At 41.9% G+C, this 15252-nt stretch overlaps 2 protein-coding genes across 2 annotated transcripts; one reads left to right on the top strand and one right to left on the bottom strand.

The window, feature by feature from the left end:
• Positions 1–66: 66 nt before the first annotated feature.
• LOC129179897 (zinc finger protein 135-like) lies at positions 67–14978 on the bottom strand. The gene is made up of 6 exons (XM_054773725.1): positions 14715–14978; positions 11870–13039; positions 6711–6766; positions 6531–6624; positions 2954–3166; positions 67–2112 (listed from the first exon to the last, which is right to left on the bottom strand). Exons 1-6 carry the CDS (start codon positions 14890–14892, stop codon positions 842–844), a joined length of 2982 nt encoding a protein of 993 aa, XP_054629700.1. The 5' UTR covers positions 14893–14978; the 3' UTR covers positions 67–841.
• LOC129179471 (gastrula zinc finger protein XlCGF57.1-like) lies at positions 3019–7666 on the top strand. The gene is made up of 2 exons (XM_054772734.1): positions 3019–3964; positions 6511–7666. Exons 1-2 carry the CDS (start codon positions 3679–3681, stop codon positions 7413–7415), a joined length of 1191 nt encoding a protein of 396 aa, XP_054628709.1. The 5' UTR covers positions 3019–3678; the 3' UTR covers positions 7416–7666.
• Positions 14979–15252: the final 274 nt, after the last annotated feature.

The raw sequence follows: 15252 nt of genomic DNA, 5'->3' as shown, positions 1-15252 counted from the left end.
GAGAAATTTTGAGCAAAAACTGTTATAACTGTCATTATATGAAAACTGAAATAAATACAAATTTCATTTTTGGTTTGGTGTTGTAGTCAATAAACCCTTTCAATCAAAGAGCATAGGAGTCAGGAGACACGTGTCATTTCAAAACAACACGTGTAATTCTACAGCTGAAAGAAAAATTGTAGGGCGTAAGAAGCGTTACCGGGGTATTGATTCAGGCCTCAGTGGTACTGAGCGTCTTTTAATGCTTGTCATCACCAAACATCAAGTACATGTCGGTATCTAAGACAACCATCCGGTAGATCCTGAATATTTCTGTACAAATACATACCAGGCGGTGAAAAACAAACAAACAGCAGCAGTGTACATAGTAAATACTACAGTATATGTACCGATGTCAACTGTACATTACTTAAATACTACACATAGGCCTACAGATGTGAATGATAACTGGACATCTCAAAATAAGTACTATATAGTCAGACGTAAATGGTAACTTGCAGGCAGAAATAAGAGAAAAAGGCAAGGAGTCATCCAGAGAAGAACAGAGTGAGCCAATAACCTGACTTTTCGTCATCACTGATGAAAAAGATGAAAAATTCCCGCTGTAGAAAAAAACAATCTACCACACACATGTTTTCATGATCATAGACGTACACTCCACCGTCCATGTTGACTGCAAATCGACATGTATTTGCTTCAGAGTTGATTTAAAGTTGATTTAAAGTTGAATGCGGTACCACTTCCTCTGTGCGCAAAAACTTCAACACAGCTTGTCTCCCGTGTGTTCTCCAACGAACCTCCAGAAAACTGCTGTGTCCGCAAAGTGAGCAACTGAAAGGTGTTAGCGTCCCGTGTGCGTTCGCATGTGTTTTTTCAAAGTGGACCCGAGAGCAAAGTTGTTACCACAAACTAAACACGTAAAAGGTTTTTCTCCGGTGTGCGTTCTCACGTGTGAAACCATATTTGACTTCTGAGTAAATCGTCTCCCGCAAACTGAGCAACTGAAAGGTTTTACTCCCGTGTGCGTCCTCATGTGCGATTCCATGTTTGACTTTTGAGCAAATCGGTCGCCACAAACTGAGCAACCAAAAGGTTTTTCTCCCGTATGGGTTCTCATGTGCGCAGTCATGAACGACTTTCGAGAGAATCGGTCCCCACAAACTGAACAGCTGAAAGGTTTTTCTCCCGTGTGCCTCCTCATGTGCGATGCCACACATGACTTTTGAGAGAATCGGTCGCCGCACACTGAGCAAATAAAAGGTTTTTCTCCCGTGTGTGTTCTCATGTGCAATGCAACTTTGGACTTTTGAGAGAATCTTCTCCCGCAAACAGAGCAACTAAAGGGTTTTTCCCCTGTGTGCGTTCTCATGTGTGACGCCATGCAGGACTTTCGAGAGAATCGGTCGCCGCAAACTGAGCAACTAAAAGGTTTTTGTCCTGTGTGCGTTCTCGTATGTCTTGTCAAAGTGGACCTCAGAGCAAATTTATCGCCACAGACAGGACAACTAAAAGGTTTTTCTCCAGTGTGTGTTCGCATGTGTTGAGTCAAATTGCCCTTTCCAATAAATCTTTTAGCACAAACTGAGCAGGTCGAATGATGTTTACCCTTTTTCTCAGAGCATTCAGAGTGTTTGTAGTCAGTGTGAGTCCTCATATCACCTTCACAGTCTGTATCGCTGCGCAAAGCTTCTTCATCCTCAGGAGAGTGTGATGTTGTGTACTCACTATCTGATAGTGGAGCTAAGAGCTTGTCTGCTTGTGATCCTCCACAGTGGTCTCCATCAGCTTCTGTTGTTATGTGTTGTGGTGAGCTGCTGCTGCTTGGAGGATCCGCCCCTCTGTTCTCCTCACTCGGATTGTGATGAAGCTGTGAGGACTCAGGTGGTTTGTCTTCATGGTCTTCAGTCTTCACAGAGACACCAGTCTGTGGCAACTTGGGGAGATCAGCCTCCTCCGACCCCCCCAGAAGACACTCTGCCTCCTGTGTGATCCAGAGTTCCTCCGCTTCCTCTTTAACATGGGAGGGTTGGGGATCCTCCTGCATCAAAGTGGAGCTCCCCCGCTGTGGGTGAGGGGGATGTTCTTCTTGGCGACCAGTCATCTCCTGGATGTCTGCAGAACACAAACAACTCAAACACATTCACTCACTCTATACTGTGGTGTGAAAAAGTGTTTGCCCCTTCCTGATTTCTAATTTTTTTATCGCAAAACGCTTGATTGCATTTGTTGTTGCTAAGGGTGGCCAAACCAGTTAGTAGGTTTTGGGGGCAATCACTTTTTCAGCTTTGGACTTTTGTTCTCCCTTAATAATAAAAGGTTTCACTTAAAAACTGCATCAAGTGTTCAGTTTGTGTTGTCATTGACTAATATTTACATTTATTTGATGATCTGAAACATTTACGTGTGACAAACATACTAAAAAGAAAAGAAACCAGGAAGGGGGCAAACACTTTTCTTGAGTTTGTATGTCATTGCCTATCTTTTCACTGATTGCTGATGCACCAGTAGACAAAATAGTTACATCACAACAAACTGAACAAAATGTATCTTCTGGAAGTAGGCCATAGCAAGGCAAGGTGTTTGTGTGTGTGTGTTGTGACGATTTTGACTCAAGTATTGAAGTCGACAGGCGACACGATTTGCAGTGAAATGTTATACCCAGCCAATGTCATTATTTGTGAAAATACGTTACTTCCTGTAAAAGACATTTTATTGTGACATTCTGTTAACAGGAAGTGACTAGTGTGCTTTGTCGTCATTCGGACTTGACTGAATGCAAGCACAGTGACCATACAACAGCGTGTACACTGGCCGCCATCTTGGATTAGCCTACATATGATATACGGTACTGTGATTTAATATGTCAAAAAATATATTCATGTCGTCTCACGGGCCTCGTTTAATAGCGACATAAAGCTTTTTTTTATTTAAGGCGAGCGAGAATTAAACATACCTTCAATGTGGAACACTATTTGAGTCTTGCAAACGGCGTCCAGTTGTATTCGATACCACTCGTTCTCCTCTCTCGTTCGAGAAAGTTCCTCTTCGTACGACGCTATCGTTCTTTCAAACAGCGCCAATATCTCGTCGGCCGCCGCCATTAATCGCTCCTTAACCAGTTCTTTCAACATCTTTGATGTTGTCTTTTGCGAGTACACCAACGCTCACCTCCTTGCAAACCTCCGCCAACTTTTCCTTTCCTTCCAACTTCCGCCTTGTTCTTCTACGTTGGAGGTTTTACAGCAGTCGAGTCCATAGCATCCCCATGCTAACGAAGTATTTTAACAAGAGTCACTTATAAAATAACCTCCCACCATATTACGCATATGAAGTATAGTTATTGACCACTTATGTCCATACATTTAAAAAAATAATGACTACCACAACATGTGACGTCGAAGAAGCGCTGTGGTCAAAATTAGCTAAAGGAGGCTGTGACGTAATTCTTACGCATGCGCGGGACCGACTGCGTTCCGGGTACGTATTGCGCAGTGACATAGTGCCAGCTGGAGGAGGAGCTTCCGAAAATGTTATTTATTAATTTAATTTATTTATTCTTATTGTATTTGTTTTTTTTTATTTTTGACATTTTTTATAGCTTCAAAAGGCGTTATTTATATTTATCCATTCACAGTGTAGCGGTATTGCACAGCCTCAGTTTGCATCCACCCTTAAAACATGACGAAGAAGAAGAAAAAGACGAAGAAGAAGAAGGCGGAAGTTAGCAAGACGACCCGAGACAAAGCACCCGCTGGACGGTGTGGAATCGAGTTAAAAATCACCAAAATGCTGAAAGAGTTGGTGAAGGAGCGACTGATGGCGGCGGCCGATGAAATATTGGCGCTGTTTGAAAGAACGATAGCGTCGTACGAAGAGGAGCTTTCTCGAACGAGAGAGGAGAACGAGCGACATCGACGGCAACTGGAAGCCGTTAGCAAGACCGGAACGATGCTACACGTCGATGGTTTGTCTACATGTTCGCTAACCTTCTCCTTAAAATGTTCAACACATTGTCTTTAGCTAATAGCTGGTTGATTCTAAGCACACGTGATTGACTGACGTCACAGCGTCTTTTTTTTCTACAGCACAAACGAGATCGACGTGAGTGGGTCGACATGTACTATCGGTATCGGTCTGGCGTGATTAAATCGATAGTTTTCACTTCTGCTATATTTTATTTCCAAATGTGATAAATCCCAGTTCGTAAACGCGGTGTTTATGTAGCCCACAGGAGGGCGCCATAGTTGCAGTTCCATTGTTCGGTTGAGACTGGGGGAGAAGGACGTTTTCACATTCAAGATGGCTGCATGGACAGAGATGTAAACACTTGTGACCGAGGTTTCTAAGTTCCCTGAAGAGACTAAGGGCTGCTTTGCATTTCGTTGTTTTCTTGGTATTGTATTGTGTTTATATAAATATTGTTTTTGTTTGCCTAAAGCAGGGATCGGGAACCTTTTAAAATGTACTTCCGCCAGAGCCATATAATATTTTTTTACACTAATGTGTGAGATTTTAAGCACGACAGAAATGTTTTTAAATATAACCCGTCTCAGAATTTATTCTTTTTTTTTAATAATGTTGTTATGCTGAAGCTAACCACTAATAAAATATTTCTTACTATTAACGTGACTTCTGGTTTTGCACCGTACTTTCTTCCTTTTCGCCATCTTATTTGTCAAAAGGGCTGGCTCTGCAGAATGAGCTAGCTGACTATTTGATTAAAGGAGGGAAGTTTACTTCTTGACCTCTCAATGACCCGGGTAGGCTACCGCATTATTGAGTTGTAATCAAGTTTTGGTGTCTGACCTGGAAAATATGGGAAGGACAGCTGGCATTTGCCCTAGGCCACCCGCACTGCGCTAGAAAATGCTAACATTAGCATTATACCACTCGTTTCTATTAGTTTTACTTATAAAAATTACTGGGGAACCCCGCAGGTCACAATGCTAACATTAGCATGAAACACCTAGCAGTAAAACGTAGATCTGAGTGTGGTCTGCATAGTTGTGGTAGGACACATTGCAGCTGCGTATTAGCTCGCCTAAAGGAAGCATGTACAAATTGAACAATTGGGGTCCTAGAATTGACCCCTGGGGAACCCCGCAGGTCACAGCCATTTGCTCTGAGACACAGTTACCAATTCCAACAAAGTACTTCCTGTCCTCCACATAGGACTTGAACCAGTGTAGAGCAGTACCAGAGATTCCCACCCAGTTTTCTAACCTCTGTAGTAAGATCACATGATCAACTGTGTCAAAGGCAGCGCTCAGGTCCAGCACAACTACAGTAAAAGTGAGACTCTGCCTGCATCTGTGTTCAGATGGATGTCATTTGTCACCTCGATTAGAGCCGTGTCAGTGCTGTGGTGGGGCCTAAAGCCAGCTTTCCCCAGAATGGGCCGATAGTTGTTCAGTACTGTGGCATCAAGACATCAATACTAAATGCTACTTTGCTAATGTTAGCATGATAGTTTTGTGACAGTGCATTATTAGTAATAGTACGTTATTTTTAACAATGTGATTTCTATAATGGAGTTGTTTCAGTACCTCAGGGTCTTGCTCACGAGTGAGGGACCAATGAAACGCAAAATGGACAGGCGGATTGGTGCAGCCTCTGCAGTGATACGGACTCTGCATCGGTCCGTCATGGGGAAGAGGGAGCTAAGCCAAAAGGCAGAGCTCTCGATCTACGTTCCTACCCTCACCTATGGTCATGAGCTTTGGGTAGTGACTGAAAGGACAAGATGGCGAGTACAAGCGGCCGAAATGGGTTTTCTCCATAGGGTGGCTGGGCTCTCCCTTAGAGAGAAGCGCTGTCATCAGGGAGAAACTTGGAGTAGAAGTGCTGCTCCTCCGCATTGAGAGGAGCCAGATGAGGTGGCTCAAGCATCTGGTCAGGATGCCTCCCGGACGCCTCCCTGGGGAGGTGTTCAGGGCACGTCCGACCTGTAGGAGGCCTCGTGGATGTGGCCCTAGGACATGTTGGAGAGACTATGTCTCTCAACTGGCCTGGGAACACCTCGGGATCCGACGGGAGGAGCTGGATGAAGTGGCCGGGTAGAGAGAAGTCTGGGCTTCCCTGCTTAAGCTGCTGCACCCACAACCCGACCTCGGATAAGCGGTAGAAGATGGATGGATTTCTATTATCTTTTACTTTCAAATGTCAGCAGAAAAAATGAAAATAAATCAAGTTTATGGCGTGAAGAAATGTCTGAGAGTCAAGAGATGTGGCTCTTTTGATGACTACATCTGGCTCCCGAGCCATAGGTTCCCTACCCCTGCCCTAAAGTAAAAGGTACCGGTGCAGGCATTTGCGATACTGGCACTGTCTCTACCTTTTGGAATTGGAATGATACCAAGATTTCACCCACATCTAAATGTAAAACCCAACTATTGTAAATATGACGCAACTTTTTTCTACCATGCAACGCTTTAACTCGTCAACAAAAGTGACAAATGGCAGCTTTGACCAATTGATGGGCAATATCATATTTGACGTTGTGTCCTGCAGATGTCCAGCGGACCGCCTACGTGAAAGAGGAAGAGGAGGAACTCTGGATCGCTCAGGAGGGAGAGTGTCTTCTAGGGCCGGAGGAGGCTGATCTGACTGTCGTCTCCGTGAAGACTGAAGAATATGACAACGACAACGACGAACCACAAGCAGACAAGCTCTTAGCTCCGCCATCAGATGGTGAGCACACAACGTCACACTCTCCTGAGGATGAAGACTGGGACCACACCCAAGAAGCTCTGAGCAGCGATACAGACTGCGAAGGCGATATGAGGACTCACGCTGACAACCAACACTCTGAATGTTCTACAAAGAAGGCGGGTGAAAAACGTTTGACCTGCTCCGTTTGTCCGAAAAACTTTTCCAACAAGCGTCATTTGACTCGACACATGCTGACGCACACGGGAGAAAAACCCTTTAGATGCTCAGTTTGCGGTAAAAGCTGCTCTCAGAAGACAAACATGGTATCACACATGAGAACGCACACGGGAGAAAGACCGTTCAGTTGCTCAGTTTGCGACGAAAGATTTTCTTACAAGTGCAATTTGACTCGACACATGCAGACGCACGCGGGGGGGAAATCGATTCTCGCCTCAGTTTGCGGGACAAAAATCTCTGAAAACCCAACGCTGCTACCACACGCGGGGGAGAAAGCTTTCGGTTGCTCCGTGTGCGGCGAGAGCTTTTCTTATAAGTGCAATTTGACTCGACACATGCAGACGCACACAGGAGAAAAACCCTTCTGCTGTTCCGTTTGTGGTAAAAGATTCACGCAGAAGGTAAACATGGCGTCGCACATGACCACACACACTGGAGAAAAACCCTTTAGTTGCTCAGTTTGTGGCAAGAGTTATTCTTACAAGAAAAGCTTGACAGCGCACATGTTGACACACAACAGAGAATAAACGTTCTCCTGTCCAGTTTGCACTCAGAGGTTCCCTCCTGAGAGATATGCATTCACATATTCCCTCATGTGCTCGTAGTGTGCCGCCCAATAAGTTTTTAATCAACTCTGAAGCAAATAAGACATTTTGACTTACCGTCTGATTTGTCTTCCTTCTTTTGTTCTACAGAAGTGTAAGTTAATGTAATAAAACGTTTCTACGGATAATATATGTAATCAGAAAGATAAAAAATGTGTGTTTAATGTTGTAACAACAATTATTTGCAATAAATTATCATTTTTGTAGGAAAACATGTTTATTTCCTTTTTGATATTACGGATGGGTCTTATCTATATAACAGTAACGCATCAACGTACGACTTCAGTAATACTATAATCCCAATGCCGTACCTGGAGAACACCCACTCAAGCATGGGAGAACAAGCAAACGCCACCCAGATATTCCAACAGAGATTAGAACCCGGATCTCCGCACTGTGAGGCTCTAACGCTGTAATGCTTCAAAGATTGACGTTTACTTTGTCCAGCGAAACATCAACGGTCTTTGAAAGGACAGCCAGTGACAGCACAGAAAGGCGGGGCCTTAACAAGAGAGGAGCCTGATTGCAATGTAAAAGCTCTGGAGTTAAGATGGATTGCAGGGGGAAGGGTTTAAGTTAAGACATGGTATAGGACATGAGCCAGGCCAGTGTATGTAACGATAGTACCTGCTGCTGAAGGTTAGTGGCATCCTTAGGACCATTTTAGGGGCGCAAGCCTGTCATTATTGACTTAAATATGATCATAAAGTGACATTCCATGTCCCAAGAACCAGGTTTGGACCAGGTCACCCTCGACCGCCACCCAAAACACATTGCACCGGACCCTTATGCTTGCCCCCACAGGTGGTGGGTATACGGGGGTGGGAGAGGGGGAGGGAATCCCGTGTGAGCCTGGCCGGGTCCCACAGGTGAAGTGCCGAACACCAGGCGCTCGCCTGGCTCCAGCGTGAGGCCCTGGTATCCAACGTCCGGGCGAGGTGCGGTCCCTCCTCTTGTGTTTGTTCATAGGGTCGTCTGAATCACTCTAGGTCTGGCCTGTCACCTTGGACCTGTGTGCCTTGGGAGATCCTATCAGGCCCAAACAACATAGTTCTTAGGATCACTTGGGCACTCAAACCCGTCCACCACAATAAGGTGGTGATGCACGGTGGAGATCGAGAACAAGATGGCGGTTACAAGCGGCTGAAATGAGTTTCCTCCTTAGGGTGGCTGGACTCACCCTAAGAAATGGGGTGAGGAGCTTGGTCATCCGGAAGGAGCTCAGAGTAGAGCCACTGCTCCTTCACATGGAGAGGAGCCAGTTGAGGTGGCTCGGGCATCTAGTCCAGATGCCTCCTGTGTTTCGGGCATGATTTTCACCTTATCTCTAAGGGAGAGCCCAGCCACCCTAGAGAGAAAACAAATTTTGGCCGCTTGTAGCCGCCATCTTGCCTTTGGGTGACTACCCAAAGGTCATGACCATAGGTGAGGCTCGGAACGTAGATCCACCAGATTTCTCTTCACCACAACGGACTAATGCAAAGTACGCATAATGCAGACGCTGCACCAATTCGCCCGTCCACCCTTCCCTCATTCGTGAACAAGACCACAAGGTACTTGAACACTTCCACTTAGGCCAGGATCTCCACCCTCTTCCAGATGAGAACCATGGACTCGGATAACTACCTGTTTTTTAATCTTCATTTTTTAATTTCAAAAAAGTGCAACATTTTGATGGAAATGTTCACTTGTGACATGGTCGGTTGGCCTGCATGTAACCTGAAGCTATTGGAGGAAAAGAACAGCAAAATCTGGGCAGGAATTAAGAAGTTGGAGGAGTGGGAACCTCTCAGAGTAAGTGGAGGCCAACTCAGCAAGAACCTAAGAACCCGGAGGAGCGGGATGCCCAACTCTACAGCATGAAGCAGACATTGAAGAATGAGATCAGTGACATGAAGCAGAAGCTCCAGAACCAGGACTCCAGCATTCCTCACAGGAACTACGTGGAGCACCTGGGTTTACAACGCAAGAAGTGCCTCTTCCAATGTCAAAGTCCCAGCATGGCTACGTAGCCCTTCTCGCTTCCGCCTTCCTTATCCCGCCCCCTCCACATAAGTCCCCCCTTTCATAGCTGCCATAGTTGCCTGTAACAAAGTTACCAGTTTTTCTTGTAAATTTACCACTTTACTCTTGTAAATTTCTGACTTTTTTCCTCACAAATTTCCTACTTTATTCCTGTAATACAGTAGTAGCTTGCATAACGTAAACCTCCTTTTACGTAAATTCCACTGAATGTAAAGAATTTATGTACATTTTTCGCATCGTATTACGTAAGGAATTCCATATAACGTAAAGCGTCAAGTCGGTGCACGTGGCAGAGAGACTAACAGAGTACACTTGGTGCCTTCTGACGCTTTACGCTCTCATTGGCTTATTATCGGGGCACCGCCTACGCTCTCATCTCATTGGCTGATTATCGGGGCACCGCCTACGCTCTTATCTCATTAGCTGACTTATCCAGTGCGTCCAAGTTTATGTGTGAGCTCCCTTCCTCATCGTTGTCGCCCTTAAACTAGTTTGCACGCATTGAAATCTCTTTTTAATTTCATTACTTTTCTTTGTGTTAAAATTACCGGAGTCATGGGTCCTAAACCAAGTGTAAGTGAGAAGAAAAAAGGGAAAAGTTGTCGATCGAAACAAAGCAGGAAGTTTTCCACAAATTCTGACGCTTCATGCTCTCATTGGCTGATGATCGGTGCACCGCCTACGCTCTCATCTCATTGGCTGACGTATCCAGCGCTTCCGTGTTTGTGTGTGATAGACAGGCTCCGCTCCCCCTCCTCCTCCTGCCTCCACTTGCGCTCCTGATCAAGACATCTCATGAACGGTAATATTGTTTTTGTTTTTCAGTGTTATTCATTTACAGTAATCTTATTTATTACCTTATTTTATATTGGAATGTTACTCTACTATGTTTATGCTAACATTTTCTCATATTTTCCCACCATATTTGGTGGACTTTGAATATTTTGAAGTGCCAAAGGGGTGAGTTTGGGAAGATCTTGGAACGGATTAGGCTATTTACATGTATTTTACGCTTCGTATAACATAAAAACCCTATAACAAAGGTTCTCGGAACGGATTATTTACGTTGTGGGGGCGTCTACAGTATTAAGATTTTTTTATCGTGAATTTATGACTTTATTCTCAAAATCTCTGATTATTGTAATACTCCGTCGTAACAGGCATTGCCTGAGACAGATATGAAAAGCGACTAGCGCCTTGGTAAAGTTTTTTTTCTCATAAATTTCCAACTTTTTTCTTGCAAACCTATGACTTTATTCTCGTAATTTCCGACTTTTTTTCCTCATACATTTCCCACTTTTTGAATTTATTTCTTTTCTTGTGAAGTTACAACTTTCTCGTCAATTTCCGACTTCTCATATATTTATGACTTTTTTCTCAAAAATGTACAACTTTATTCTTGTAAATGTACGACTTCATCCTCAGAAATTTATGACTTTTTTCGCTTAAATTTACGACTTTATTCTCGTGAATTTCCGACTCTATTCTTGTAAATTTCCAACTTTTTTCTCGTCAGTTTACAACTTTATTCTTTTAATTTAAGTGTATTCTAATAAATTTATGACTTTATTCTGATACATTTACAATTCTTATTCTTGTAAAATTTGCGACTTTATTCTCATCAATTTATGATTCCATCCATCCATTTTCCATGCCGCTTCTCCTCATTGATTCTATTCTTTTAATTTTTCTCAGAAATGTGTCTTCATTTTGATAATTTTACAGCTTGTTTCTCGTCAATGTACGACTTTTTTTCCTTGTAAATTTCCGACTTTTTTTCTGAAATATTTTTGAATGAAATTACAAAAAAAGTTGTACATTTACGAGAAAAAAAAGCCTGAAAATTACAAAAATAAAGTCATAAATTTACAAACATTCTCGTAATTTCCGAATTTTTGTCATACAAGATCCACAACTTTTTTTCTTGTAAATTTACAACTTATTCTCAAAATCTAAGATCTTTTTTTTTCAAGTGTGGCCCTAATATACTGTCTTAATAGTTGCATTCTCTTCACGCTGTCAACTTTTGGAATGTTAAGCGTAACGCCTGCCCTCCTACACTGCTGCCACCTAGCGGCGGTATCCAAGACGACTCAAGATGAACGCTGAAGACGAAAGAAAAGCTGCCAAGAAGCCACAATCAGAATGGTCTTTATTACAAAGAATGTGACGATACATGCGGAGGAGAGAGCTCAAATTCCACCCGCCCAAAGTTGGAGCCCCCTGATGTAATGAGTGTCATCCATGCTATTCTAAGCTTGTTAGGACTACTTGTTAGGCTTCTGCACAAAATATGGAACCACTTTCTCCCGTGCGACATTACAATTGTAGGACTTGACAAAAAAAGGTTCATTCTCCGTTGTGCGTCCGCATGTGCGCGGTCAAACTTTTCTTATAAGAATAACTTTTGCCGCAAATGAGGCAAACAAAGGGTTTTTCTCCCGTGTGCTTCCTCATGTGGGATTCCATGTTGACTTTGTCAGAAAATCTTTTATCGCAAGCTGGACAACCGTAAGGTTTCTCTCCAGTGTGCGTCCTCAGGTGTCGCATCAAAGTGAACCTCTTGGCAAATCTGTCGCCGCAATCTGAGCAATTGAAAGGTTTCTCTCCGGTGTGCGTTCTCATGTGTGACACCCGGTGTGACTTTTGAGAGAATCGTTCGCCGCAGACTGAACAGCCGAAGGACTTTTCGCCGGTGTGTATCCACATGTGTCGGGTCAAGTAGTGCTTATGAGAAAAGCTTTTCGCACAAACTGAACAACTAAAAGGTTTTTCTCCGGTGTGTGTTCTCACGTGAGATTCCATATGCACCTTTTGAGTGAATCTTTTACCACAAAGTGAGCAACTAAAGGGTTTTTCTCCCGTGTGTTGTCTCATGTGTGACAGCATGTTTGCCTTCAGAGTGAATCTTTTTTCACAAACTGAACATCGAAAAGGTTTTTCTCCTGTGTGTGTTCGCATGTGTCGAGTCAAGTCCCTCTTAAAAGTAAATCTTTTAGCACAAACGGAGCAGGTCCAGCATTTTTTAGCTGTGTGCTTTTTGGAGCATTCAGAGTGTGTGTCGTCCACGTGAGTCCTCATATCGCCTTCACAGTCTGTATCGCTGCTCAAAAGTTCTTGGGTGTCGTCCCCATCTTCATCCTCAGGAGAGAGTGACGTCGGGTGCTCACTATCTGACAGCGGGGCTAAGAGCTTGTCTTCTTGTGATCCTCCACAATGGTCTCCCTCAGCTTCTGCTGTCATGTGCTGTGGTGAGTTGCTGCTGCTGCTTGGAGGCTCGGCCCACCTGTTCTGATGAAGCTGTGAGGACTCGGGTGGTTTGTCTTCATGCCCTTCAGTCTTCACAGAAACGACCGTCAGTGGCAACGCGGTGAGATCAGTCTCCTCCGGAGCAAAAAGACACGCTCCCTCCTGAGCTATCCAGAGTTCCTCCTCTTCCTCTTTAACATAGGGGGTCTGGGGGTCCTCCTGCTTCAAAGCTTGACGACCAATCAGCTGCTGGACAGCTGCAGTGTTCACAGCTAAATTAAAACATAACAGAAAAACATTCACAACCAGCATACTTAATGCTACTTTATTTATTTAGTCAGCTAAGAACGGAACGTCCATACGCAACACTTTAGAAGTCAACGCTTCTCAACTGGTGACCCAAAAGAGGGTCGTGGATCCATTCTGGGTGGTTCAAGTAAAAAAAATTCCATTGAAATGTGTAACATGCAACTCGTGTCTGACCTCACGTGTGGTCTTTTTTTATATGCGCATGATTTGTACAGCACGCATACAGCTACCTTGTTCCTCCTCATTTCCTTGACAAAATCCCTCAAAACAAATACATTTACACAAATACACATCATTTCATAAAGAAACAAAGCAATAAATACATCTTCAAATAAAAAAAGACAAAAGTGTAGAAAATTTTAAATAAAAATGACTTAAAGTGAAAGAACAAAATCAGTACAAATTATTTAAATAAGAGTCAATAATAAGAACAAGATGTACTTCCATAATAGTATAAAAAATACTTAAGTGTAAAAATAATACAAATAAATGACGTAAGTGTCAAAATAATAAAATAAATAAAAAAGTGTCAATAATAAAGAAAATTACAAACGACTTAAAGAAGTGTAAATTTTTTTAAATGACTCGAATAAAAGTGTAAAAAAATTACAATAAAAAAGACTTAAGTGAAAAAAAATTTGTAAAAATGACTTAAATAAGAGTCTGCAATAATAAAATAAATTAAAGTGTAAAAAACCAAAAATGACTTCAATAAGTGAAAGTGTAACATAATACAAAATCAATGAAAATTACTTACATAGAAGTGTAACTAATCATAAAATAAATATAAAATGTTATTGACACCTTTAAGTCATTTTTTTGGTTTTTTAAAATTAACTTTCACTTATTTACGTGATTTTTATTTTTTTTACACTTCTATTACATTTTTATTATTATATTTTTACACTTTTATTGAAGTCATTTTTAATCTGTATTTTTTTTTACACTTTTCATTTTTATTATCTACGTTTATGTACAGTAAGTCATTTTAACTTACTTGTAATATTTTTACACTTATTAAAGTCTTTTAAAAAAAAGGTTTTTTTACACTTTTGAGTCGTTTTTTTAAAATGTTATTACTATTGACGCCTTTGTCATTTTTATTGATTTTTTAAATTAATTTTTTCACTTAAGTCATTTTATTTTGTTACACTTGTATTAGTCATTTTTATGTTTTTTTTTTATTTATTACTGACACCATCATTTATATCATTTTTATTTATTTTATTATTTTATTACACTTTTAATCATTTGTATCTGTATTTTTTTTTACACTTTTGTTAGTTGTTTATTTTTATTTTATTAAATTTATTTAGTTTAAGTTATTTTGACTTCTTTAACACTTTTGGGTCGTTTTTATATTTATTTACGCTTTAATTCAAGTCATTTTATTTGATTATTTTTTACACTTTATCATTTTTTTCCACACTTTTGCCTTATCTATTTTTAGATGTATTTATTTAATGACTTGTATTTGTGCTACACAAGCGTACATTGGCCGCCATCTTGGATTGGATATTTAGGTTGCTGTGACTTAAAAGAAAAATCTATTTCATGTTGCATCGCCGATTCCGTATATTAGCGACACAAGGGTACAATAAAAGATCACGTACAAGGTTAGTAAACATGTCAACATACCTTCAACAGGTAACGCAATGTGAGTCTTGCTAACAGCTTCCAGTTGACGTCGATGTCGCTCCTTCTCCGCTCTCATTCGGGAAAGTTCCTCCTCGTACGACGCTATCGTTCTTTCAAACAGCGCCAATATTTCATCAGCCGCCGCCATGAGTCGCTCCTTCACCAACTCTTTCAACATTTTCAATGTTTCCTTATTTGGTTTTTACTCGATTAAACACCGCCCAGCGGTCGCTTTGTCTCGGGTTGGCTTGCTAACTTCCGGCTTTCTCTTCGTCCATCTAGGTTTTACGACAGTCACGCCTCCATGACGCCACACTGCTGCCACCTGGTGGCAGTGTTTAAGATTTCTAAAGATGAGAGCTAACGAAGGAAGGAAAAAAAAACAGCGTGTGAGGCATAAATATACACTGCTCAAAAAAAATTAGAGGAACACTTGGAAAACACATCAGATCTAAACTGGGGAAAAAATATCTTGAATATCTTTTCTGATAATAATTAGGTGATGTATTAGTAACAAAATGATGCCACATCATTTGAT

The sequence above is a fragment of the Dunckerocampus dactyliophorus genome, chromosome 4 (assembly GCF_027744805.1).
Source record: "Dunckerocampus dactyliophorus isolate RoL2022-P2 chromosome 4, RoL_Ddac_1.1, whole genome shotgun sequence".
In the NCBI taxonomy this organism is placed as follows: Eukaryota; Metazoa; Chordata; class Actinopteri; order Syngnathiformes; family Syngnathidae; genus Dunckerocampus; species Dunckerocampus dactyliophorus.
The sequence above is the reverse complement of the archived record's forward strand: the minus strand, read 5'-3'. Positions and strand labels throughout refer to the sequence as shown.